We start from the raw sequence: 24,637 nt of genomic DNA on the forward strand, positions 1-24,637 counted from the left end.
TGACAGCCCTATTTAATGGTATATGTGGCTAAAGTGTGTTAGAGATTTAATCTGGATCTTGATTATCCCTGCGATTTGTTTGGTCAATGGAACAGGAGTCTATATTATACATGTATTTTGTAATTGTGTTTATATGAATTTTTGTTTTTTGGGTGGATGTGCAAAATGTAATGGAAAAAGTATTGCTTCCCAGTAAAATAACTTTGATACGTATGCGTTCAGATGAATGTAATAACTTTTTATTATTTTGGGTAAGGTATCGGTTCAAGCCAAATTTCATCCATTTTCTTCAGGAGACTTGAGGACTACCGCACCAGTTTGGAGAACATCGTTAATAAAAACAAGACTTGTAATTTTTTTTTAATACAGTTGTTGATTTACTGAATAAATGGTTTGCACACTCTTGTACATTTACTGTTGTAAATTTTGTTCTGGATAATTTTAAGAAAAAAAAAAAAAAAGATTAAGAAGAACCGGCACGCACCGCTTCGGTCTGTCTGATGTGACAAAGACAGTGCACCACACAAACAGATTTTCAACCAGAGTCTCGACTGAACACAGGAAATCTCGCGAGACTTCAGAATAATCATGGCGGACGATATGCAGGAAGAAATTGCAATGATAGTGTTTGGAATGATTTTATACACGACACGTCGTATAAACATTTGTGCTGTTGCCACAAATCAACAAGATGATCCTCCATCTCTGCTGTCCGCAACAATTTCACTTTGTGCTGCGCCATGACGGCTTCAGTCTTCCATCATCTCGCTTTCTGATTGGATACGGTTTCGTTTCACGTGATAATCTCCAGAGCGTGCACGCATTTTTCCTCGGGCTTCCCCCCCACACATCAGGATTCTGATCGTAAATATTAAACGTGTTAAATATTTACGATTCGCGATCGGGGCGTCTCCGATGTTCTTCCGATCAGATTCGGACACTCTTAACACACCTCACGGCAAGAGAAAATCAGATAACATAATCTGTAGAACAGTCAAGATAATCGGGACATAGCTATGATTGTCGGAAGGGGAGAAATCGGCCCAAAATCAGACCGATTATCTTCTGGCGTGTACCCAGCGTAAATGTATGACATGGCTAGAACGTAGCATTCAGCAGGTCCAACCCCAATCATACACACCTGAACAAGCTAATCAAGGCATTTCAGATTACTAGAAAGCTACAGGCAGGTGAGTTTGATCAGGGTTGGAATTAACCTGTTTTCCTTCAATCTTTAAAATCCCATTTTACAGAAGTTGGTATTGCAGCAACAAGTAATCGTTTTAGTTTTGTGTTCTTTGCTGTCTGCTTGTCCTGACGCACCGATTCACTGCATTTTCCAGCAGAGATCACAGGCTGGGAGGATGACAGCTCGAATGTATTTCTCGTTGATTGCTGTTTTTTTCTGTCTGTTTGGATACTTCAGCATAGCTCGCGCTATTCAAAGACGAACCACAGGTGAAAAGATCTGTTAATTTCATTACAGAACCTGAAGAAATGCAGAAATGAGTGACTTTCAGTCTTTGAAAATAGTTAACATCGCTTATGAATGAGTAGTAGGTTTTAAACCGCTTTTGATATGAAGCAGACAAATGCATGAACTTTGAATTTCGGTTTGAGACCCATTGCAAAACCACAGATTTACAAATGGTGAAACCGCACTCCCCTTATAATCCTCTTGAATTCTCTAGTGGATGGTTTCTGTCCGGAGAGGCTGATGGTCGAACCATCCCATCGAGGCTGTTCCTCTGATGAAGACTGCCCTGGAGGGCACAAATGCTGTCGATTTGAATTTGGGCCTGTTTGCGTGCTGCCTGTTTTCAGTGAGTTTCAGTTAATAATCGATGCTAAGGCTAAACTCACACACACACACACACACATACTAGTAACACTCTGGATTCAATGTAAGTCCTAAGCAGAGAGTTTGCCTTTAGTTGTTCTCTAAAGTCGGATTGAAATCATCCCTTGGGATGGCTTTAAGGACCGGATGGATTTACAAAATAAAAAGGAATAATGCTTCAAACAGTGGTTCTCAATTCCAGTCCCGGGGACCCCTTGCTCGTCCCTTGCTAAAGCCATCCCTTTGCATGTCCCCCTTATTTAACACCCCAGATTGTGATCATCAGCTTGTCAGGAGAGAGATCCAGGAACTGGACCAACAAGCTGATGATTTCAATCCGGTGTGTTAAGTAAGGGTGTTCCATGACTGGAATTGAGAACCACTGACTTGGAATGGAATTCTTTCTTTAGATAAAACTTGCCATTCACCAACCCTGATCAAAGCCGCCTACCTCAGATTTTTCTAATGATCCCAAAGACATTGACTGGCACTGATTAACATGCTCGGGTGTGTTTGACTAGGGTTGGAGCTAAACTCTGCAGGAATGTGGATCTCGAAGTCCAGATTTAAGGATCTCTGGTCTATATGCACAAACTAAAGCTGACTATCTGTGTTCATGCAGTGAAGCCAGGTCAATGTCCCATACCGGAGATGATCCCACTCTGTGCTGATAGCTGTTTCAATGATGGCCAGTGTCCTGCCACACAGAAATGTTGCCCAACCACCGGTGGCTTTGCATGCAGTGAACCGCGTGGCCAGGGAAGAGGTCAGGCAACTTGCCATGGAAACGGTTCTGGCCAGGGAAGCGGCTATGGCCAGGGCGCGGGTCAGGGAAGCGGCTATGGCCAGGGCGCGGGTCAGGGAAGCGGCTATGGCCAGGGCGCGGGTCAGGGAAGCGGCTATGGCCAGGGCGCGGGACAGGGCGCGGGTCAGGGAAGCGGCTATGGCCAGGGCGCGGGACAGGGCGCAGGACAGGGAAGCGGCTATGGCCAGGGTGCGGGACAGGGCGCAGGACAGGGAAGCGGCTATGGCCAGGGCGCAGGTCAGGGAAGCGGCTTTGGCCAGGGTGCAGGACAGGGTGCTGGCCAGGGAAGCGGCTATGGCCTGGGAAGCGGCTATGGCCAGGGTGCAGGAGCTGGACAGGGAAGTGGCGCAGGAGTTGGACAGGGAAGCGGCTATGGCCAGGGTGCTGGAGCAGGACAGGGAAGCGGCTATGGCCAGGGCGCTGGAGCAGGACAGGGAAGCGGCTATGGCCAGGGCGCTGGAGCAGGACAGGAAAGCGGCTATGGCCAGGGCGCTGGAGCAGGACAGGGAAGCGGCTATGGCCAGGGCGCTGGAGCTGGACAGGGAAGCGGCTATGGCCAGGGCGCAGGAGCTGGACAGGGAAGCGGCTATGGCCAGGGCGCAGGAGCTGGACAGGGAAGCGGCTATGGCCAGGGCGCAGGAGCTGGACAGGGAAGCGGCTATGGCCAGGGCGCAGGAGCTGGACAGGGAAGCGGCGCTGGAGCAGGACAGGGAAGCGGCGCTGGAGCAGGACAGGGAAGCGGCTATGGCCAGGGCGCTGGAGCAGGACAGGGAAGCGGCTATGGCCAGGGCGCAGGAGCAGGACAGGGAAGCGGCGCAGGAGCAGGACAGGGAAGCGGCGCAGGAGCAGGACAGGGAAGCGGCGCAGGAGCAGGACAGGGAAGCGGCGCAGGAGCAGGACAGGGAAGCGGCGCAGGAGCAGGACAGGGAAGCGGCGCTGGAGCAGGAGCAGGACAGGGAAGCGGTGCAGGAGCAGGACAGGGAAGCGGCTATGGCCAGGGCGCTGGAGCAGGACAGGGAAGCGGCGCTGGAGCAGGACAGGGAAGCGGCGCTGGAGCAGGAGCAGGACAGGGAAGCGGCGCTGGAGCAGGAGCAGGACAGGGAAGCGGCGCTGGCCAGGGCGCTGGAGCAGGAGCAGGACAGGGAAGTGGCGCTGGAGCAGGAGCCGGACAGGGAAGTGGCGCTGGAGCAGGAGCCGGACAGGGAAGTGGCGCTGGAGCAGGAGCCGGACAGGGAAGTGGCGCTGGAGCAGGAGCAGGACAGGGAAGTGGCGCTGGAGCAGGAGCAGGACAGGGAAGCGGCGCTGGGGCAGGAGCCGGACAGGGAAGCGGCGCTGGGGCAGGAGCCGGACAGGGAAGCGGCGCTGGGGCAGGAGCCGGACAGGGAAGCGGCGCTGGCCAGGGTGCTGGAACAGGAGCAGGACAGGGAAGTGGCGCTGGAGCAGGAGCCGGACAGGGAAGTGGCGCTGGAGCAGGACATGGAAGCGGCTATGGCCAGGGCGCAGGAGCTGGACACGGAAGCGGCGCTGGAGCAGGAGCAGGACACGGAAGCGGCACTGGAGCAGGACAGGGAAGCGGTGCTGGCCAGGGAGCTGGAGCAGGACAGGGAAGCGGCGCTGGAGCAGGACAGGGAAGCGGCTATGGCCAGGGCGCTGGAGCAGGACAGGGAAGCGGCGCTGGAGCAGGACAGGGAAGCGGCGCTGGAGCAGGACAGGGAAGCGGCGCTGGAGCAGGACAGGGAAGCGGCGCTGGAGCAGGACAGGGAAGCGGCTATGGCCAGGGAGCTGGAGCAGGACAGGGCAGCGGCGCTGGAGCAGGACAGGGCAGCGGCGCTGGAGCAGGACAGGGCAGCGGCGCTGGAGCAGGACAGGGAAGCGGCGCTGGAGCAGGACAGGGAAGCGGCTATGGCCAGGGCGCTGGAGCAGGACAGGGAAGCGGCGCTGGAGCAGGACAGGGAAGCGGCTATGGCCAGGGCGCTGGAGCAGGACAGGGAAGCGGCGCTGGAGCAGGACAGGGAAGCGGCTATGGCCAGGGCGCTGGAGCAGGACAGGGAAGCGGCGCTGGCCAGGGCGCTGGAGCAGGACAGGGAAGTGGCGCTGGAGCAGGACAGGGAAGCGGCTATGGCCAGGGCGCTGGAGCAGGACAGGGAAGCGGCGCTGGAGCAGGACAGGGAAGCGGCTATGGCCAGGGCGCTGGAGCAGGACAGGGAAGTGGCGCTGGAGCAGGACAGGGAAGCGGCTATGGCCAGGGCGCTGGAGCAGGACAGGGAAGCGGCGCTGGAGCAGGACAGGGAAGCGGCGCTGGAGCAGGACAGGGAAGCGGCGCTGGAGCAGGACAGGGAAGCGGCGCTGGAGCAGGACAGGGAAGCGGCGCTGGAGCAGGACAGGGAAGCGGCGCTGGAGCAGGACAGGGAAGCGGCGCTGGAGCAGGACAGGGAAGCGGCCCTGGAGCAGGAGCAGGACAGGGAAGCGGCGCTGGAGCAGGACAGGGAAGCGGCGCTGGAGCAGGACAGGGAAGCGGCGCTGGAGCAGGACAGGGAAGCGGCGCTGGAGCAGGAGCAGGACAGGGAAGCGGCGCTGGCCAGGGCGCTGGAGCAGGAGCCGGACAGGGAAGTGGCGCTGGAGCAGGAGCAGGACAGGGAAGTGGCGCTGGAGCAGGAGCAGGACAGGGAAGCGGCGCTGGCCAGGGCGCTGGAGCAGGAGCCGGACAGGGAAGTGGCGCTGGAGCAGGAGCCGGACAGGGAAGTGGCGCTGGAGCAGGAGCAGGACAGGGAAGTGGCGCTGGAGCAGGAGCAGGACAGGGAAGTGGCGCTGGAGCAGGAGCAGGACAGGGAAGTGGCGCTGGAGCAGGAGCAGGACAGGGAAGTGGCGCTGGAGCAGGAGCCGGACAGGGAAGCGGCGCTGGGGCAGGAGCCGGACAGGGAAGCGGCGCTGGCCAGGGCTCTGGAGGCGGACAGGGAAGCGGCGCTGGGGCAGGAGCCGGACAGGGAAGCGGCGCTGGGGCAGGAGCCGGACAGGGAAGCGGCGCTGGGGCAGGAGCCGGACAGGGAAGCGGCGCTGGCCAGGGTGCTGGAACAGGAGCAGGACAGGGAAGTGGCGCTGGAGCAGGAGCCGGACAGGGAAGTGGCGCTGGAGCAGGACATGGAAGCGGCTATGGCCAGGGCGCAGGAGCTGGACACGGAAGCGGCGCTGGAGCAGGAGCAGGACACGGAAGCGGCACTGGAGCAGGACAGGGAAGCGGTGCTGGCCAGGGAGCTGGAGCAGGACAGGGAAGCGGCGCTGGAGCAGGACAGGGAAGCGGCTATGGCCAGGGCGCTGGAGCAGGACAGGGAAGCGGCGCTGGAGCAGGACAGGGAAGCGGCGCTGGAGCAGGACAGGGAAGCGGCTATGGCCAGGGAGCTGGAGCAGGACAGGGCAGCGGCGCTGGAGCAGGACAGGGCAGCGGCGCTGGAGCAGGACAGGGCAGCGGCGCTGGAGCAGGACAGGGCAGCGGCGCTGGAGCAGGACAGGGAAGCGGCGCTGGAGCAGGACAGGGAAGCGGCTATGGCCAGGGCGCTGGAGCAGGACAGGGAAGCGGCGCTGGAGCAGGACAGGGAAGCGGCTATGGCCAGGGCGCTGGAGCAGGACAGGGAAGCGGCGCTGGAGCAGGACAGGGAAGCGGCTATGGCCAGGGCGCTGGAGCAGGACAGGGAAGCGGCGCTGGCCAGGGCGCTGGAGCAGGACAGGGAAGTGGCGCTGGAGCAGGACAGGGAAGCGGCTATGGCCAGGGCGCTGGAGCAGGACAGGGAAGCGGCGCTGGAGCAGGACAGGGAAGCGGCTATGGCCAGGGCGCTGGAGCAGGACAGGGAAGTGGCGCTGGAGCAGGACAGGGAAGCGGCTATGGCCAGGGCGCTGGAGCAGGACAGGGAAGCGGCGCTGGAGCAGGACAGGGAAGCGGCTATGGCCAGGGCGCTGGAGCAGGACAGGGAAGCGGCGCTGGAGCAGGACAGGGAAGCGGCGCTGGAGCAGGACAGGGAAGCGGCGCTGGAGCAGGACAGGGAAGCGGCGCTGGAGCAGGACAGGGAAGCGGCGCTGGAGCAGGACAGGGAAGCGGCGCTGGAGCTGGACAGGGATGCGGCGCTGGAGCAGGACAGGGAAGCGGCTATGGCCAGGGCGCTGGAGCAGGACAGGGAAGCGGCGCTGGAGCAGGACAGGGAAGCGGCTATGGCCAGGGCGCTGGAGCAGGACAGGGAAGCGGCGCTGGCCAGGGCGCTGGAGCAGGACAGGGAAGTGGCGCTGGAGCAGGACAGGGAAGCGGCTATGGCCAGGGCGCTGGAGCAGGACAGGGAAGCGGCGCTGGAGCAGGACAGGGAAGCGGCTATGGCCAGGGCGCTGGAGCAGGACAGGGAAGCGGCTATGGCCAGGGCGCTGGAGCAGGACAGGTAAGCGGCGCTGGAGCAGGACAAGGAAGCGGCTATGGCCAGGGCGCTGGAGCAGGAGCAGGACAGGGAAGTGGTCAAGGGAAGTGTCGGGGATGTGGCAAAGGTCAATGTCGCCTTTAGGGACATGTTCATGGGAATTTTGCATAATACTTTCTGGGGGTCTTTTCCAATTCTTTTGTTCAGATGTCATGTTTTCCCTGTTTGCTCAAACTGTTTAGAAAGATTTTCTGACTCTCTCTACCACTACTATCACCTCAAATAAATAAAAAATTGCTTGATTTGAAGAGTTTGTGTTTGGTATCATTTTGCTCTCACATAACCGCTCTCTGGCATCAGTGCTGTAAGTTCCTCTCCCCGAGTACTGGACAATTAGCAAATTATGATCTATCTTTTTTGCCAATTTAAAAGAACTGTTTTGTGTATTTAAATTTATTCTTGGGTAGCTGAATAGTCTGCAGCCATTATTCCAGTTGGAAGTCATTGTATTATGCCGATTTGGTGCTCTAGAAACCTTTCATGAATGCTGAAATTGGTTCCATAAGTTCTTGTGATTCTTGAGGCAATACATTAAAGATGGCATGTTTCTAAGAGACGTCGATTCTTAAACAGTCGTCCTAATAAATATAGGAATAGCATAACCGATGTTACAGGTCAAAAGCTTATTGTGGACTTATAATTGGAATAAAGCTTGGCGTGTTTGTGAAAAATACGGTTTAAATAAAGTAAGAGGCTTTATTTAAAATGTTTCATGGTAGGGGTGTCGCGATATACCGATATTAGCATGTCCGCAATATTTTATATGAACAGTTCTGTTATGATTACACCACGTTAATACTCCAGCGCCACTACCTGGTTGAGCTCCCAGGTGGCAGTATTGTGTCTTAACGCTGGCACCTGTCACACAAGAAGACACAGCCACTCTGAGGAGAGCAGTGTTTCTCAGAGTAAGTTGCCATTCTTTTCCTAGTCCTAGACTGGGAAATGTTATATTAACCTGTTAACAGCGGTTGTCTGTGTTCCTACATTTAAGTAAAGGGTGATTTTATTTAATAAGTACCACGTTTTCTTTGCTCGTCTTGTTTTTGTATTTTCAATCAATATGGCCTGTGCGTAGCTACGAAAAACTGAGCAAACACATTGCTACGTTAAACTTGTAAAATGTTAAGTTGGTCGCAGTGCCATGCACTTAATGCCTCATCTGCGGTCATTCTTCAATCAGGTTCATTAGTTAACATATAAATGACAAATAATAATGAACAATATTTCCACAGCACTTAGTTCATGCTAATTTCAGCATTAGCTTATGAATTAATAAAATCTCAAGTTGTCTTTGTAAACATTAATGTTCTGTGAACTAACATGAACAATGAATGACTCTACACAATTTATTAATCTTTGTTTGTCAATAAAAATAACGTATTGTTCACTGTTCGTTCATGTTAATTAATACATTAATGTTAACAAACCATCTCATTGTAAGGAGTTACCATAAATATTTATTCCTCACTGTTGAACTTGACCATATTTTCTCTCTTGATATTTCATAGGAGCTACAAAGAAGATGGAGAAAGCCAGAGTATTGTGTCCTGCGTTTATCCTTCTGTTCGTTGGGTGAAAAAGGACAAACTGAAAGACAAAAAATAATTTGACTACCGCCCCCCCAAGGTTTCTATAGTATATCGATAAGGCCACAATAACCGTGATATGAAAAATCTACTATCGTGACAGCCCTATTTAATGGTATATGTGGCTAAAGTGTGTTAGAGATTTAATCTGGATCTTGATTATCCCTGCGATTTGTTTGGTCAATGGAACAGGAGTCTATATTATACATGTATTTTGTAATTGTGTTTATATGAATTTTTGTTTTTTGGGTGGATGTGCAAAATGTAATGGAAAAAGTATTGCTTCCCAGTAAAATAACTTTGATACGTATGCGTTCAGATGAATGTAATAACTTTTTATTATTTTGGGTAAGGTATCGGTTCAAGCCAAATTTCATCCATTTTCTTCAGGAGACTTGAGGACTACCGCACCAGTTTGGAGAACATCGTTAATAAAAACAAGACTTGTAATTTTTTTTTAATACAGTTGTTGATTTACTGAATAAATGGTTTGCACACTCTTGTACATTTACTGTTGTAAATTTTGTTCTGGATAATTTTAAGAAAAAAAAAAAAAAAGATTAAGAAGAACTGGCACGCACCGCTTCGGTCTGTCTGATGTGACAAAGACAGTGCACCACACAAACAGATTTTCAACCAGAGTCTCGACTGAACACAGGAAATCTCGCGAGACTTCAGAATAATCATGGCGGACGATATGCAGGAAGAAATTGCAATGATAGTGTTTGGAATGATTTTATACACGACACGTCGTATAAACATTTGTGCTGTTGCCACAAATCAACAAGATGATCCTCCATCTCTGCTGTCCGCAACAATTTCACTTTGTGCTGCGCCATGACGGCTTCAGTCTTCCATCATCTCGCTTTCTGATTGGATACGGTTTCGTTTCACGTGATAATCTCCAGAGCGTGCACGCATTTTTCCTCGGGCTTCCCCCCCACACATCAGGATTCTGATCGTAAATATTAAACGTGTTAAATATTTACGATTCGCGATCGGGGCGTCTCCGATGTTCTTCCGATCAGATTCGGACACTCTTAACACACCTCACGGCAAGAGAAAATCAGATAACATAATCTGTAGAACAGTCAAGATAATCGGGACATAGCTATGATTGTCGGAAGGGGAGAAATCGGCCCAAAATCAGACCGATTATCTTCTGGCGTGTACCCAGCGTAAATGTATGACATGGCTAGAACGTAGCATTCAGCAGGTCCAACCCCAATCATACACACCTGAACAAGCTAATCAAGGCATTTCAGATTACTAGAAAGCTACAGGCAGGTGAGTTTGATCAGGGTTGGAATTAACCTGTTTTCCTTCAATCTTTAAAATCCCATTTTACAGAAGTTGGTATTGCAGCAACAAGTAATCGTTTTAGTTTTGTGTTCTTTGCGGTCTGCTTGTCCTGACGCACCGATTCACTGCATTTTCCAGCAGAGATCACAGGCTGGGAGGATGACAGCTCGAATGTATTTCTCGTTGATTGCTGTTTTTTTCTGTCTGTTTGGATACTTCAGCATAGCTCGCGCTATTCAAAGACGAACCACAGGTGAAAAGATCTGTTAATTTCATTACAGAACCTGAAGAAATGCAGAAATGAGTGACTTTCAGTCTTTGAAAATAGTTAACATCGCTTATGAATGAGTAGTAGGTTTTAAACCGCTTTTGATATGAAGCAGACAAATGCATGAACTTTGAATTTCGGTTTGAGACCCATTGCAAAACCACAGATTTACAAATGGTGAAACCGCACTCCCCTTATAATCCTCTTGAATTCTCTAGTGGATGGTTTCTGTCCGGAGAGGCTGATGGTCGAACCATCCCATCGAGGCTGTTCCTCTGATGAAGACTGCCCTGGAGGGCACAAATGCTGTCGATTTGAATTTGGGCCTGTTTGCGTGCTGCCTGTTTTCAGTGAGTTTCAGTTAATAATCGATGCTAAGGCTAAACTCACACACACACACACACACACATACTAGTAACACTCTGGATTCAATGTAAGTCCTAAGCAGAGAGTTTGCCTTTAGTTGTTCTCTAAAGTCGGATTGAAATCATCCCTTGGGATGGCTTTAAGGACCGGATGGATTTACAAAATAAAAAGGAATAATGCTTCAAACAGTGGTTCTCAATTCCAGTCCCGGGGACCCCTTGCTCGTCCCTTGCTAAAGCCATCCCTTTGCATGTCCCCCTTATTTAACACCCCAGATTGTGATCATCAGCTTGTCAGGAGAGAGATCCAGGAACTGGACCAACAAGCTGATGATTTCAATCCGGTGTGTTAAGTAAGGGTGTTCCATGACTGGAATTGAGAACCACTGACTTGGAATGGAATTCTTTCTTTAGATAAAACTTGCCATTCACCAACCCTGATCAAAGCCGCCTACCTCAGATTTTTCTAATGATCCCAAAGACATTGACTGGCACTGATTAACATGCTCGGGTGTGTTTGACTAGGGTTGGAGCTAAACTCTGCAGGAATGTGGATCTCGAAGTCCAGATTTAAGGATCTCTGGTCTATATGCACAAACTAAAGCTGACTATCTGTGTTCATGCAGTGAAGCCAGGTCAATGTCCCATACCGGAGATGATCCCACTCTGTGCTGATAGCTGTTTCAATGATGGCCAGTGTCCTGCCACACAGAAATGTTGCCCAACCACCGGTGGCTTTGCATGCAGTGAACCGCGTGGCCAGGGAAGAGGTCAGGCAACTTGCCATGGAAACGGTTCTGGCCAGGGAAGCGGCTATGGCCAGGGCGCGGGTCAGGGAAGCGGCTATGGCCAGGGCGCGGGTCAGGGAAGCGGCTATGGCCAGGGCGCGGGTCAGGGAAGCGGCTATGGCCAGGGCGCGGGACAGGGCGCGGGTCAGGGAAGCGGCTATGGCCAGGGCACGGGACAGGGCGCAGGACAGGGAAGCGGCTATGGCCAGGGTGCGGGACAGGGCGCAGGACAGGGAAGCGGCTATGGCCAGGGCGCAGGTCAGGGAAGCGGCTTTGGCCAGGGTGCAGGACAGGGTGCTGGCCAGGGAAGCGGCTATGGCCTGGGAAGCGGCTATGGCCAGGGTGCAGGAGCTGGACAGGGAAGTGGCGCAGGAGTTGGACAGGGAAGCGGCTATGGCCAGGGTGCTGGAGCAGGACAGGGAAGCGGCTATGGCCAGGGCGCTGGAGCAGGACAGGGAAGCGGCTATGGCCAGGGCGCTGGAGCAGGACAGGAAAGCGGCTATGGCCAGGGCGCTGGAGCAGGACAGGGAAGCGGCTATGGCCAGGGCGCTGGAGCTGGACAGGGAAGCGGCTATGGCCAGGGCGCAGGAGCTGGACAGGGAAGCGGCTATGGCCAGGGCGCAGGAGCTGGACAGGGAAGCGGCTATGGCCAGGGCGCAGGAGCTGGACAGGGAAGCGGCTATGGCCAGGGCGCAGGAGCTGGACAGGGAAGCGGCGCTGGAGCAGGACAGGGAAGCGGCGCTGGAGCAGGACAGGGAAGCGGCTATGGCCAGGGCGCTGGAGCAGGACAGGGAAGCGGCTATGGCCAGGGCGCAGGAGCAGGACAGGGAAGCGGCGCAGGAGCAGGACAGGGAAGCGGCGCAGGAGCAGGACAGGGAAGCGGCGCAGGAGCAGGACAGGGAAGCGGCGCAGGAGCAGGACAGGGAAGCGGCGCAGGAGCAGGACAGGGAAGCGGCGCAGGAGCAGGACAGGGAAGCGGCGCTGGAGCAGGAGCAGGACAGGGAAGCGGTGCAGGAGCAGGACAGGGAAGCGGCTATGGCCAGGGCGCTGGAGCAGGACAGGGAAGCGGCGCTGGAGCAGGACAGGGAAGCGGCGCTGGAGCAGGAGCAGGACAGGGAAGCGGCGCTGGAGCAGGAGCAGGACAGGGAAGCGGCGCTGGCCAGGGCGCTGGAGCAGGAGCCGGACAGGGAAGTGGCGCTGGAGCAGGAGCCGGACAGGGAAGTGGCGCTGGAGCAGGAGCCGGACAGGGAAGTGGCGCTGGAGCAGGAGCAGGACAGGGAAGTGGCGCTGGAGCAGGAGCAGGACAGGGAAGTGGCGCTGGAGCAGGAGCAGGACAGGGAAGTGGCGCTGGAGCAGGAGCAGGACAGGGAAGTGGCGCTGGAGCAGGACAGGGAAGCGGCTATGGCCAGGGCGCTGGAGCAGGACAGGGAAGCGGCGCTGGCCAGGGCGCTGGAGCAGGACAGGGAAGTGGCGCTGGAGCAGGACAGGGAAGCGGCTATGGCCAGGGCGCTGGAGCAGGACAGGGAAGCGGCGCTGGAGCAGGACAGGGAAGCGGCTATGGCCAGGGCGCTGGAGCAGGACAGGGAAGCGGCTATGGCCAGGGCGCTGGAGCAGGACAGGGAAGCGGCGCTGGAGCAGGACAAGGAAGCGGCTATGGCCAGGGCGCTGGAGCAGGAGCAGGACAGGGAAGTGGTCAAGGGAAGTGTCGGGGATGTGGCAAAGGTCAATGTCGCCTTTAGGGACATGTTCATGGGAATTTTGCATAATACTTTCTGGGGGTCTTTTCCAATTCTTTTGTTCAGATGTCATGTTTTCCCTGTTTGCTCCAAACTGTTTAGAAAGATTTTCTGACTCTCTCTACCACTACTATCACCTCAAATAAATAAAAAATTGCTTGATTTGAAGAGTTTGTGTTTGGTATCATTTTGCTCTCACATAACCGCTCTCTGGCATCAGTGCTGTAAGTTCCTCTCCCCGAGTACTGGACAATTAGCAAATTATGATCTATCTTTTTTGCCAATTTAAAAGAACTGTTTTGTGTATTTAAATTTATTCTTGGGTAGCTGAATAGTCTGCAGCCATTATTCCAGTTGGAAGTCATTGTATTATGCCGATTTGGTGCTCTAGAAACCTTTCATGAATGCTGAAATTGGTTCCATAAGTTCTTGTGATTCTTGAGGCAATACATTAAAGATGGCATGTTTCTAAGAGACGTCGATTCTTAAACAGTCGTCCTAATAAATATAGGAATAGCATAACCGATGTTACAGGTCAAAAGCTTATTGTGGACTTATAATTGGAATAAAGCTTGGCGTGTTTGTGAAAAATACGGTTTAAATAAAGTAAGAGGCTTTATTTAAAATGTTTCATGGTAGGGGTGTCGCGATATACCGATATTAGCATGTCCGCAATATTTTATATGAACAGTTCTGTTATGATTACACCACGTTAATACTCCAGCGCCACTACCTGGTTGAGCTCCCAGGTGGCAGTATTGTGTCTTAACGCTGGCACCTGTCACACAAGAAGACACAGCCACTCTGAGGAGAGCAGTGTTTCTCAGAGTAAGTTGCCATTCTTTTCCTAGTCCTAGACTGGGAAATGTTATATTAACCTGTTAACAGCGGTTGTCTGTGTTCCTACATTTAAGTAAAGGGTGATTTTATTTAATAAGTACCACGTTTTCTTTGCTCGTCTTGTTTTTGTATTTTCAATCAATATGGCCTGTGCGTAGCTACGAAAAACTGAGCAAACACATTGCTACGTTAAACTTGTAAAATGTTAAGTTGGTCGCAGTGCCATGCACTTAATGCCTCATCTGCGGTCATTCTTCAATCAGGTTCATTAGTTAACATATAAATGACAAATAATAATGAACAATATTTCCACAGCACTTAGTTCATGCTAATTTCAGCATTAGCTTATGAATTAATAAAATCTCAAGTTGTCTTTGTAAACATTAATGTTCTGTGAACTAACATGAACAATGAATGACTCTACACAATTTATTAATCTTTGTTTGTCAATAAAAATAACGTATTGTTCACTGTTCGTTCATGTTAATTAATACATTAATGTTAACAAACCATCTCATTGTAAGGAGTTACCATAAATATTTATTCCTCACTGTTGAACTTGACCATATTTTCTCTCTTGATATTTCATAGGAGCTACAAAGAAGATGGAGAAAGCCAGAGTATTGTGTCCTGCGTTTATCCTTCTGTTCGTTGGGTGAAAAAGGACAAACTGAAAGACAAAAAATAATTTGACTACCGCCCCCCCAAGGTTTCTATAGTATATCGATAAGGCCACAATAACCGTGATATGAAAAATCTACTATCGTGACAGCCCTATTTAATGGTATATGTGGCTAAAGTGTGTTAGAGATTTAATCTGGATCTTGATTATCCCTGCGATTTGTTTGGTCAATGGAACAGGAGTCTATATTATACATGTATTTTGTAATTGTGTTTATATGAATTTTTGTTTTTTGGGTGGATGTGCAAAATGTAATGGAAAAAGTATTGCTTCCCAGTAAAATAACTTTGATACGTATGCGTTCAGATGAATGTAATAACTTTTTATTATTTTGGGTAAGGTATCGGTTCAAGCCAAATTTCATCCATTTTCTTCAGGAGACTTGAGGACTACCGCACCAGTTTGGAGAACATCGTTAATAAAAACAAGACTTGTAATTTTTTTTTAATACAGTTGTTGATTTACTGAATAAATGGTTTGCACACTCTTGTACATTTACTGTTGTAAATTTTGTTCTGGATAATTTTAAGAAAAAAAAAAAAAAAGATTAAGAAGAACCGGCACGCACCGCTTCGGTCTGTCTGATGTGACAAAGACAGTGCACCACACAAACAGATTTTCAACCAGAGTCTCGACTGAACACAGGAAATCTCGCGAGACTTCAGAATAATCATGGCGGACGATATGCAGGAAGAAATTGCAATGATAGTGTTTGGAATGATTTTATACACGACACGTCGTATAAACATTTGTGCTGTTGCCACAAATCAACAAGATGATCCTCCATCTCTGCTGTCCGCAACAATTTCACTTTGTGCTGCGCCATGACGGCTTCAGTCTTCCATCATCTCGCTTTCTGATTGGATACGGTTTCGTTTCACGTGATAATCTCCAGAGCGTGCACGCATTTTTCCTCGGGCTTCCCCCCCACACATCAGGATTCTGATCGTAAATATTAAACGTGTTAAATATTTACGATTCGCGATCGGGGCGTCTCCGATGTTCTTCCGATCAGATTCGGACACTCTTAACACACCTCACGGCAAGAGAAAATCAGATAACATAATCTGTAGAACAGTCAAGATAATCGGGACATAGCTATGATTGTCGGAAGGGGAGAAATCGGCCCAAAATCAGACCGATTATCTTCTGGCGTGTACCCAGCGTAAATGTATGACATGGCTAGAACGTAGCATTCAGCAGGTCCAACCCCAATCATACACACCTGAACAAGCTAATCAAGGCATTTCAGATTACTAGAAAGCTACAGGCAGGTGAGTTTGATCAGGGTTGGAATTAACCTGTTTTCCTTCAATCTTTAAAATCCCATTTTACAGAAGTTGGTATTGCAGCAACAAGTAATCGTTTTAGTTTTGTGTTCTTTGCTGTCTGCTTGTCCTGACGCACCGATTCACTGCATTTTCCAGCAGAGATCACAGGCTGGGAGGATGACAGCTCGAATGTATTTCTCGTTGATTGCTGTTTTTTTCTGTCTGTTTGGATACTTCAGCATAGCTCGCGCTATTCAAAGACGAACCACAGGTGAAAAGATCTGTTCATTTCATTACAGAACCTGAAGAAATGCAGAAATGAGTGACTTTCAGTCTTTGAAAATAGTTAACATCGCTTATGAATGAGTAGTAGGTTTTAAACCGCTTTTGATATGAAGCAGACAAATGCATGAACTTTGAATTTCGGTTTGAGACCCATTGCAAAACCACAGATTTACAAATGGTGAAACCGCACTCCCCTTATAATCCTCTTGAATTCTCTAGTGGCTGGTTTCTGTCCGGAGAGGCTGATGGTCGAACCATCCCATCGAGGCTGTTCCTCTGATGAAGACTGCCCTGGAGGGCACAAATGCTGTCGATTTGAATTTGGGCCTGTTTGCGTGCTGCCTGTTTTCAGTGAGTTTCAGTTAATAATCGATGCTAAGGCTAAACTCACACACACACACACACACATACTAGTAACACTCTGGATTCAATGTAAGTCCTAAGCAGAGAGTTTGCCTTTAGTTGTTCTCTAAAGTCGGATTGAAATCATCCCTTGGGATGGCTTTAAGGACCGGATGGATTTACAAAATAAAAAGGAATAATGCTTCAAACAGTGGTTCTCAATTCCAGTCCCGGGGACCCCTTGCTCGTCCCTTGCTAAAGCCATCCCTTTGCATGTCCCCCTTATTTAACACCCCAGATTGTGATCATCAGCTTGTCAGGAGAGAGATCCAGGAACTGGACCAACAAGCTGATGATTTCAATCCGGTGTGTTAAGTAAGGGTGTTCCATGACTGGAATTGAGAACCACTGACTTGGAATGGAATTCTTTCTTTAGATAAAACTTGCCATTCACCAACCCTGATCAAAGCCGCCTACCTCAGATTTTTCTAATGATCCCAAAGACATTGACTGGCACTGATTAACATGCTCGGGTGTGTTTGACTAGGGTTGGAGCTAAACTCTGCAGGAATGTGGATCTCGAAGTCCAGATTTAAGGATCTCTGGTCTATATGCACAAACTAAAGCTGACTATCTGTGTTCATGCAGTGAAGCCAGGTCAATGTCCCATACCGGAGATGATCCCACTCTGTGCTGATAGCTGTTTCAATGATGGCCAGTGTCCTGCCACACAGAAATGTTGCCCAACCACCGGTGGCTTTGCATGCAGTGAACCGCGTGGCCAGGGAAGAGGTCAGGCAACTTGCCATGGAAACGGTTCTGGCCAGGGAAGCGGCTATGGCCAGGGCGCGGGTCAGGGAAGCGGCTATGGCCAGGGCGCGGGTCAGGGAAGCGGCTATGGCCAGGGCGCGGGTCAGGGAAGCGGCTATGGCCAGGGCGCGGGACAGGGCGCGGGTCAGGGAAGCGGCTATGGCCAGGGCGCGGGACAGGGCGCAGGACAGGGAAGCGGCTATGGCCAGGGTGCGGGACAGGGCGCAGGACAGGGAAGCGGCTATGGCCAGGGCGCAGGTCAGGGAAGCGGCTTTGGCCAGGGTGCAGGACAGGGTGCTGGCCAGGGAAGCGGCTATGGCCTGGGAAGCGGCTATGGCCAGGGTGCAGGAGCTGGACAGGGAAGTGGCGCAGGAGTTGGACAGGGAAGCGGCTATGGCCAGGGTGCTGGAGCAGGACAGGGAAGCGGCTATGGCCAGGGCGCTGGAGCAGGACAGGGAAGCGGCTATGGCCAGGGCGCTGGAGCAGGACAGGAAAGCGGCTATGGCCAGGGCGCTGGAGCAGGACAGGGAAGCGGCTATGGCCAGGGCGCTGGAGCTGGACAGGGAAGCGGCTATGGCCAGGGCGCAGGAGCTGGACAGGGAAGCGGCTATGGCCAGGGCGCAGGAGCTGGACAGGGAAGCGGCTATGGCCAGGGCGCAAGAGCTGGACAGGGAAGCGGCTATGGCCAGGGCGCAGGAGCTGGACAGGGAAGCGGCGCTGGAGCAGGACAGGGAAGCGGCGCTGGAGCAGGACAGGGAAGCGGCTATGGCCAGGGCGCTGGAGCAGGACAGGGAAGCGGCTATGGCCAGGGCGCAGGAGCAGGACAGGGAAGCGGCGCAGGAGCAGGACAGGGAAGCGGCGCAGGAGCAGGACAGGGAAGCGGCGCAGGAGCAGGACAGGGAAGCGGCGCAGGAGCAGGACAGGGAAGCGGCGCAGGAGCAGGACAGGGAAGCGGCGCAGGAGCAGGACAGGGAAGCGGCGCTGGAGCAGGAGCAGGACAGGGAAGCGGTGCAGGAGCAGGACAGGGAAGCGGCTATGGCCAGGGCGCTGGAGCAGGACAGGGAAGCGGCGCTGGAGCAGGACAGGGAAGCGGCGCTGGAGCAGGAGCAGGACAGGGAAGCGGCGCTGGAGCAGGAGCAGGACAGGGAAGCGGCGCTGGCCAGGGCGCTGGAGCAGGAGCCGGACAGGGAAGTGGCGCTGGAGCAGGAGCCGGACAGGGAAGTGGCGCTGGAGCAGGAGCCGGACAGGGAAGTGGCGCTGGAGCAGGAGCCGGACAGGGAAGTGGCGCTGGAGCAGGAGCAGGACAGGGAAGTGGCGCTGGAGCAGGAGCAGGACAGGGAAGTGGCGCTGGAGCAGGAGCCGGACAGGGAAGCGGCGCTGGGGCAGGAGCCGGACAGGGAAGCGGCGCTGGGGCAGGAGCCGGACAGGGAAGCGGCGCTGGGGCAGGAGCCGGACAGGGAAGCGGCGCTGGCCAGGGTGCTGGAACAGGAGCAGGACAGGGAAGTGGCGCTGGAGCAGGAGCCGGACAGGGAAGTGGCGCTGGAGCAGGACATGGAAGCGGCTATGGCCAGGGCGCAGGAGCTGGACACGGAAGCGGCGCTGGAGCAGGAGCAGGACACGGAAGCGGCACTGGAGCAGGACAGGGAAGCGGTGCTGGCCAGGGAGCTGGAGCAGGACAGGGAAGCGGCGCTGGAGCAGGACAGGGAAGCGGCTATGGCCAGGGCGCTGGAGCAGGACAGGGAAGCGGCGCTGGAGCAGGACAGGGAAGCGGCGCTGGAGCAGGACAGGGAAGCGGCGCTGGAGCAGGACAGGGAAGCGGCGCTGGAGCAGGACAGGGAAGCGGCTATGGCCAGGGAGCTGGAGCAGGACAGGGCAGCGGCGCTGGAGCAGGACAGGGCAGCGGCGCTGGAGCAGGACAGGGCAGCGGCGCTGGAGCAGGACAGGGAAGCGGCGCTGGAGCAGGACAGGGAAGCGGCTATGGCCAGGGCGCTGGAGCAGGACAGGGAAGCGGCGCTGGAGCAGGACAGGGAAGCGGCTATGGCCAGGGCGCTGGAGCAGGACAGGGAAGCGGCGCTGGAGCAGGACAGGGAAGCGGCTATGGCCAGGGCGCTGGAGCAGGACAGGGAAGCGGCGCTGGCCAGGGCGCTGGAGCAGGACAGGGAAGTGGCGCTGGAGCAGGACAGGGAAGCGGCTATGGCCAGGGCGCTGGAGCAGGACAGGGAAGCGGCGCTGGAGCAGGACAGGGAAGCGGCTATGGCCAGGGCGCTGGAGCAGGACAGGGAAGTGGCGCTGGAGCAGGACAGGGAAGCGGCTATGGCCAGGGCGCTGGAGCAGGACAGGGAAGCGGCGCTGGAGCAGGACAGGGAAGCGGCGCTGGAGCAGGACAGGGAAGCGGCGCTGGAGCAGGACAGGGAAGCGGCGCTGGAGCAGGACAGGGAAGCGGCGCTGGAGCAGGACAGGGAAGCGGCGCTGGAGCAGGACAGGGAAGCGGCGCTGGAGCAGGACAGGGAAGCGGCGCTGGAGCAGGACAGGGAAGCGGCCCTGGAGCAGGAGCAGGACAGGGAAGCGGCGCTGGAGCAGGACAGGGAAGCGGCCCTGGAGCAGGAGCAGGACAGGGAAGCGGCGCTGGAGCAGGACAGGGAAGCGGCGCTGGAGCAGGACAGGGAAGCGGCGCTGGAGCAGGACAGGGAAGCGGCGCTGGAGCAGGAGCAGGACAGGGAAGCGGCGCTGGCCAGGGCGCTGGAGCAGGAGCCGGACAGGGAAGTGGCGCTGGAGCAGGAGCAGGACAGGGAAGTGGCGCTGGAGCAGGAGCAGGACAGGGAAGCGGCGCTGGCCAGGGCGCTGGAGCAGGAGCCGGACAGGGAAGTGGCGCTGGAGCAGGAGCCGGACAGGGAAGTGGCGCTGGAGCAGGAGCCGGACAGGGAAGTGGCGCTGGAGCAGGAGCAGGACAGGGAAGTGGCGCTGGAGCAGGAGCAGGACAGGGAAGTGGCGCTGGAGCAGGAGCAGGACAGGGAAGTGGCGCTGGAGCAGGAGCCGGACAGGGAAGCGGCGCTGGGGCAGGAGCCGGACAGGGAAGCGGCGCTGGCCAGGGCTCTGGAGGCGGACAGGGAAGCGGCGCTGGGGCAGGAGCCGGACAGGGAAGCGGCGCTGGGGCAGGAGCCGGACAGGGAAGCGGCGCTGGGGCAGGAGCCGGACAGGGAAGCGGCGCTGGCCAGGGTGCTGGAACAGGAGCAGGACAGGGAAGTGGCGCTGGAGCAGGAGCCGGACAGGGAAGTGGCGCTGGAGCAGGACATGGAAGCGGCTATGGCCAGGGCGCTGGAGCAGGACAGGGAAGCGGCTATGGCCAGGGCGCTGGAGCAGGACAGGGAAGCGGCTATGGCCAGGGCGCTGGAGCAGGACAGGGAAGCGGCGCTGGAGCAGGACAAGGAAGCGGCTATGGCCAGGGCGCTGGAGCAGGACAGGGAAGCGGCGCTGGAGCAGGACAGGGAAGCGGCGCTGGAGCAGGACAGGGAAGCGGCTATGGCCAGGGAGCTGGAGCAGGACAGGGCAGCGGCGCTGGAGCAGGACAGGGCAGCGGCGCTGGAGCAGGACAGGGCAGCGGCGCTGGAGCAGGACAGGGAAGCGGCGCTGGAGCAGGACAGGGAAGCGGCTATGGCCAGGGCGCTGGAGCAGGACAGGGAAGCGGCGCTGGAGCAGGACAGGGAAGCGGCTATGGCCAGGGCGCTGGAGCAGGACAGGGAAGCGGCGCTGGAGCAGGACAGGGAAGCGGCTATGGCCAGGGCGCTGGAGCAGGACAGGGAAGCGGCGCTGGCCAGGGCGCTGGAGCAGGACAGGGAAGTGGCGCTGGAGCAGGACAGGGAAGCGGCTATGGCCAGGGCGCTGGAGCAGGACAGGGAAGCGGCGCTGGAGCAGGACAGGGAAGCGGCTATGGCCAGGGCGCTGGAGCAGGACAGGGAAGTGGCGCTGGAGCAGGACAGGGAAGCGGCTATGGCCAGGGCGCTGGAGCAGGACAGGGAAGCGGCGCTGGAGCAGGACAGGGAAGCGGCTATGGCCAGGGCGCTGGAGCAGGACAGGGAAGCGGCGCTGGAGCAGGACAGGGAAGCGGCGCTGGAGCAGGACAGGGAAGCGGCGCTGGAGCAGGACAGGGAAGCGGCGCTGGAGCAGGACAGGGAAGCGGCGCTGGAGCAGGACAGGGAAGCGGCGCTGGAGCTGGACAGGGATGCGGCGCTGGAGCAGGACAGGGAAGCGGCTATGGCCAGGGCGCTGGAGCAGGACAGGGAAGCGGCGCTGGAGCAGGACAGGGAAGCGGCTATGGCCAGGGCGCTGGAGCAGGACAGGGAAGCGGCGCTGGAGCAGGACAGGGAAGCGGCGCTGGAGCAGGACAGGGAAGCGGCGCTGGAGCAGGACAGGGAAGCGGCGCTGGAGCAGGACAGGGAAGCGGCGCTGGAGCAGGACAGGGAAGCGGCGCTGGAGCTGGACAGGGAAGCGGCTATGGCCAGGGCGCTGGAGCAGGACAGGGAAGCGGCGCTGGAGCAGGACAGGGAAGCGGCTATGGCCAGGGCGCTGGAGCAGGACAGGGAAGCGGCGCTGGCCAGGGCGCTGGAGCAGGACAGGGAAGTGGCGCTGGAGCAGGACAGGGAAGCGGCTATGGCCAGGGCGCTGGAGCAGGACAGGGAAGCGGCGCTGGAGCAGGACAGGGAAGCGGCTATGGCCAGGGCGCTGGAGCAGGACAGGGAAGCGGCTATGGCCAGGGCGCTGGAGCAGGACAGGGAAGCGGCGCTGGAGCAGGACAAGGAAGCGGCTATGGCCAGGGCGCTGGAGCAGGAGCAGGACAGGGAAGTGGTCAAGGGAAGTGTCGGGGATGTGGCAAAGGTCAATGTCGCCTTTAGGGACATGTTCATGGGAATTTTGCATAATACTTTCTGGGGGTCTTTTCCAATGCTTTTGTTCAGATGTCATGTTTTCCCTGTTTGCTCAAACTGTTTAGAAAGATTTTCTGACTCTCTCTACCACTACTATCACCTCAAATAAATAAAAAATTGCTTGATTTGAAGAGTTTGTGTTTGGTATCATTTTGCTCTCACATAACCGCTCTCTGGCATCAGTGCTGTAAGTTCCTCTCCCCGAGTACTGGACAATTAGCAAATTATGATCTATCTTTTTTGCCAATTTAAAAGAACTGTTTTGTGTATTTAAATTTATTCTTGGGTAGCTGAATAGTCTGCAGCCATTATTCCAGTTGGAAGTCATTGTATTATGCCGATTTGGTGCTCTAGAAACCTTTCATGAATGCTGAAATTGGTTCCATAAGTTCTTGTGATTCTTGAGGCAATACATTAAAGATGGCATGTTTCTAAGAGACGTCGATTCTTAAACAGTCGTCCTAATAAATATAGGAATAGCATAACCGATGTTACAGGTCAAAAGCTTATTGTGGACTTATAATTGGAATAAAGCTTGGCGTGTTTGTGAAAAATACGGTTTAAATAAAGTAAGAGGCTTTATTTAAAATGTTTCATGGTAGGGGTGTCGCGATATACCGATATTAGCATGTCCGCAATATTTTATATGAACAGTTCTGTTATGATTACACCACGTTAATACTCCAGCGCCACTACCTGGTTGAGCTCCCAGGTGGCAGTATTGTGTCTTAACGCTGGCACCTGTCACACAAGAAGACACAGCCACTCTGAGGAGAGCAGTGTTTCTCAGAGTAAGTTGCCATTCTTTTCCTAGTCCTAGACTGGGAAATGTTATATTAACCTGTTAACAGCGGTTGTCTGTGTTCCTACATTTAAGTAAAGGGTGATTTTATTTAATAAGTACCACGTTTTCTTTGCTCGTCTTGTTTTTGTATTTTCAATCAATATGGCCTGTGCGTAGCTACGAAAAACTGAGCAAACACATTGCTACGTTAAACTTGTAAAATGTTAAGTTGGTCGCAGTGCCATGCACTTAATGCCTCATCTGCGGTCATTCTTCAATCAGGTTCATTAGTTAACATATAAATGACAAATAATAATGAACAATATTTCCACAGCACTTAGTTCATGCTAATTTCAGCATTAGCTTATGAATTAATAAAATCTCAAGTTGTCTTTGTAAACATTAATGTTCTGTGAACTAACATGAACAATGAATGACTCTACACAATTTATTAATCTTTGTTTGTCAATAAAAATAACGTATTGTTCACTGTTCGTTCATGTTAATTAATACATTAATGTTAACAAACCATCTCATTGTAAGGAGTTACCATAAATATTTATTCCTCACTGTTGAACTTGACCATATTTTCTCTCTTGATATTTCATAGGAGCTACAAAGAAGATGGAGAAAGCCAGAGTATTGTGTCCTGCGTTTATCCTTCTGTTCGTTGGGTGAAAAAGGACAAACTGAAAGACAAAAAATAATTTGACTACCGCCCCCCCAAGGTTTCTATAGTATATCGATAAGGCCACAATAACCGTGATATGAAAAATCTACTATCGTGACAGCCCTATTTAATGGTATATGTGGCTAAAGTGTGTTAGAGATTTAATCTGGATCTTGATTATCCCTGCGATTTGTTTGGTCAATGGAACAGGAGTCTATATTATACATGTATTTTGTAATTGTGTTTATATGAATTTTTGTTTTTTGGGTGGATGTGCAAAATGTAATGGAAAAAGTATTGCTTCCCAGTAAAATAACTTTGATACGTATGCGTTCAGATGAATGTAATAACTTTTTATTATTTTGGGTAAGGTATCGGTTCAAGCCAAATTTCATCCATTTTCTTCAGGAGACTTGAGGACTACCGCACCAGTTTGGAGAACATCGTTAATAAAAACAAGACTTGTAATTTTTTTTTAATACAGTTGTTGATTTACTGAATAAATGGTTTGCACACTCTTGTACATTTACTGTTGTAAATTTTGTTCTGGATAATTTTAAGAAAAAAAAAATAAAAGATTAAGAAGAACCGGCACGCACCGCTTCGGTCTGTCTGATGTGACAAAGACAGTGCACCACACAAACAGATTTTCAACCAGAGTCTCGACTGAACACAGGAAATCTCGCGAGACTTCAGAATAATCATGGCGGACGATATGCAGGAAAAAATTGCAATGATAGTGTTTGGAATGATTTTATACACGACACGTCGTATAAACATTTGTGCTGTTGCCACAAATCAACAAGATGATCCTCCATCTCTGCTGTCCGCAACAATTTCACTTTGTGCTGCGCCATGACGGCTTCAGTCTTCCATCATCTCGC

The 24,637-nt window shown here is 53.3% G+C and overlaps 1 protein-coding gene across 1 annotated transcript; it reads left to right on the forward strand.

Moving 5' to 3' along the window:
* Nucleotides 1-2,164: 2,164 nt before the first annotated feature.
* On the forward strand, nt 2,165-22,430 carry LOC127951886 (fibroin heavy chain-like). Its single transcript, XM_052550020.1, has 2 exons — nt 2,165-7,063; nt 20,779-22,430. The coding sequence occupies exons 1-2, from the start codon at nt 2,426-2,428 to the stop codon at nt 22,264-22,266; spliced, it is 6,126 nt and encodes a 2,041-aa protein (XP_052405980.1). The 5' UTR covers nt 2,165-2,425; the 3' UTR covers nt 22,267-22,430.
* Nucleotides 22,431-24,637: the final 2,207 nt, after the last annotated feature.

The sequence above is a fragment of the Carassius gibelio genome, chromosome B3, assembly GCF_023724105.1.
Source record: "Carassius gibelio isolate Cgi1373 ecotype wild population from Czech Republic chromosome B3, carGib1.2-hapl.c, whole genome shotgun sequence".
NCBI classification, from domain to species: Eukaryota; Metazoa; Chordata; class Actinopteri; order Cypriniformes; family Cyprinidae; genus Carassius; species Carassius gibelio.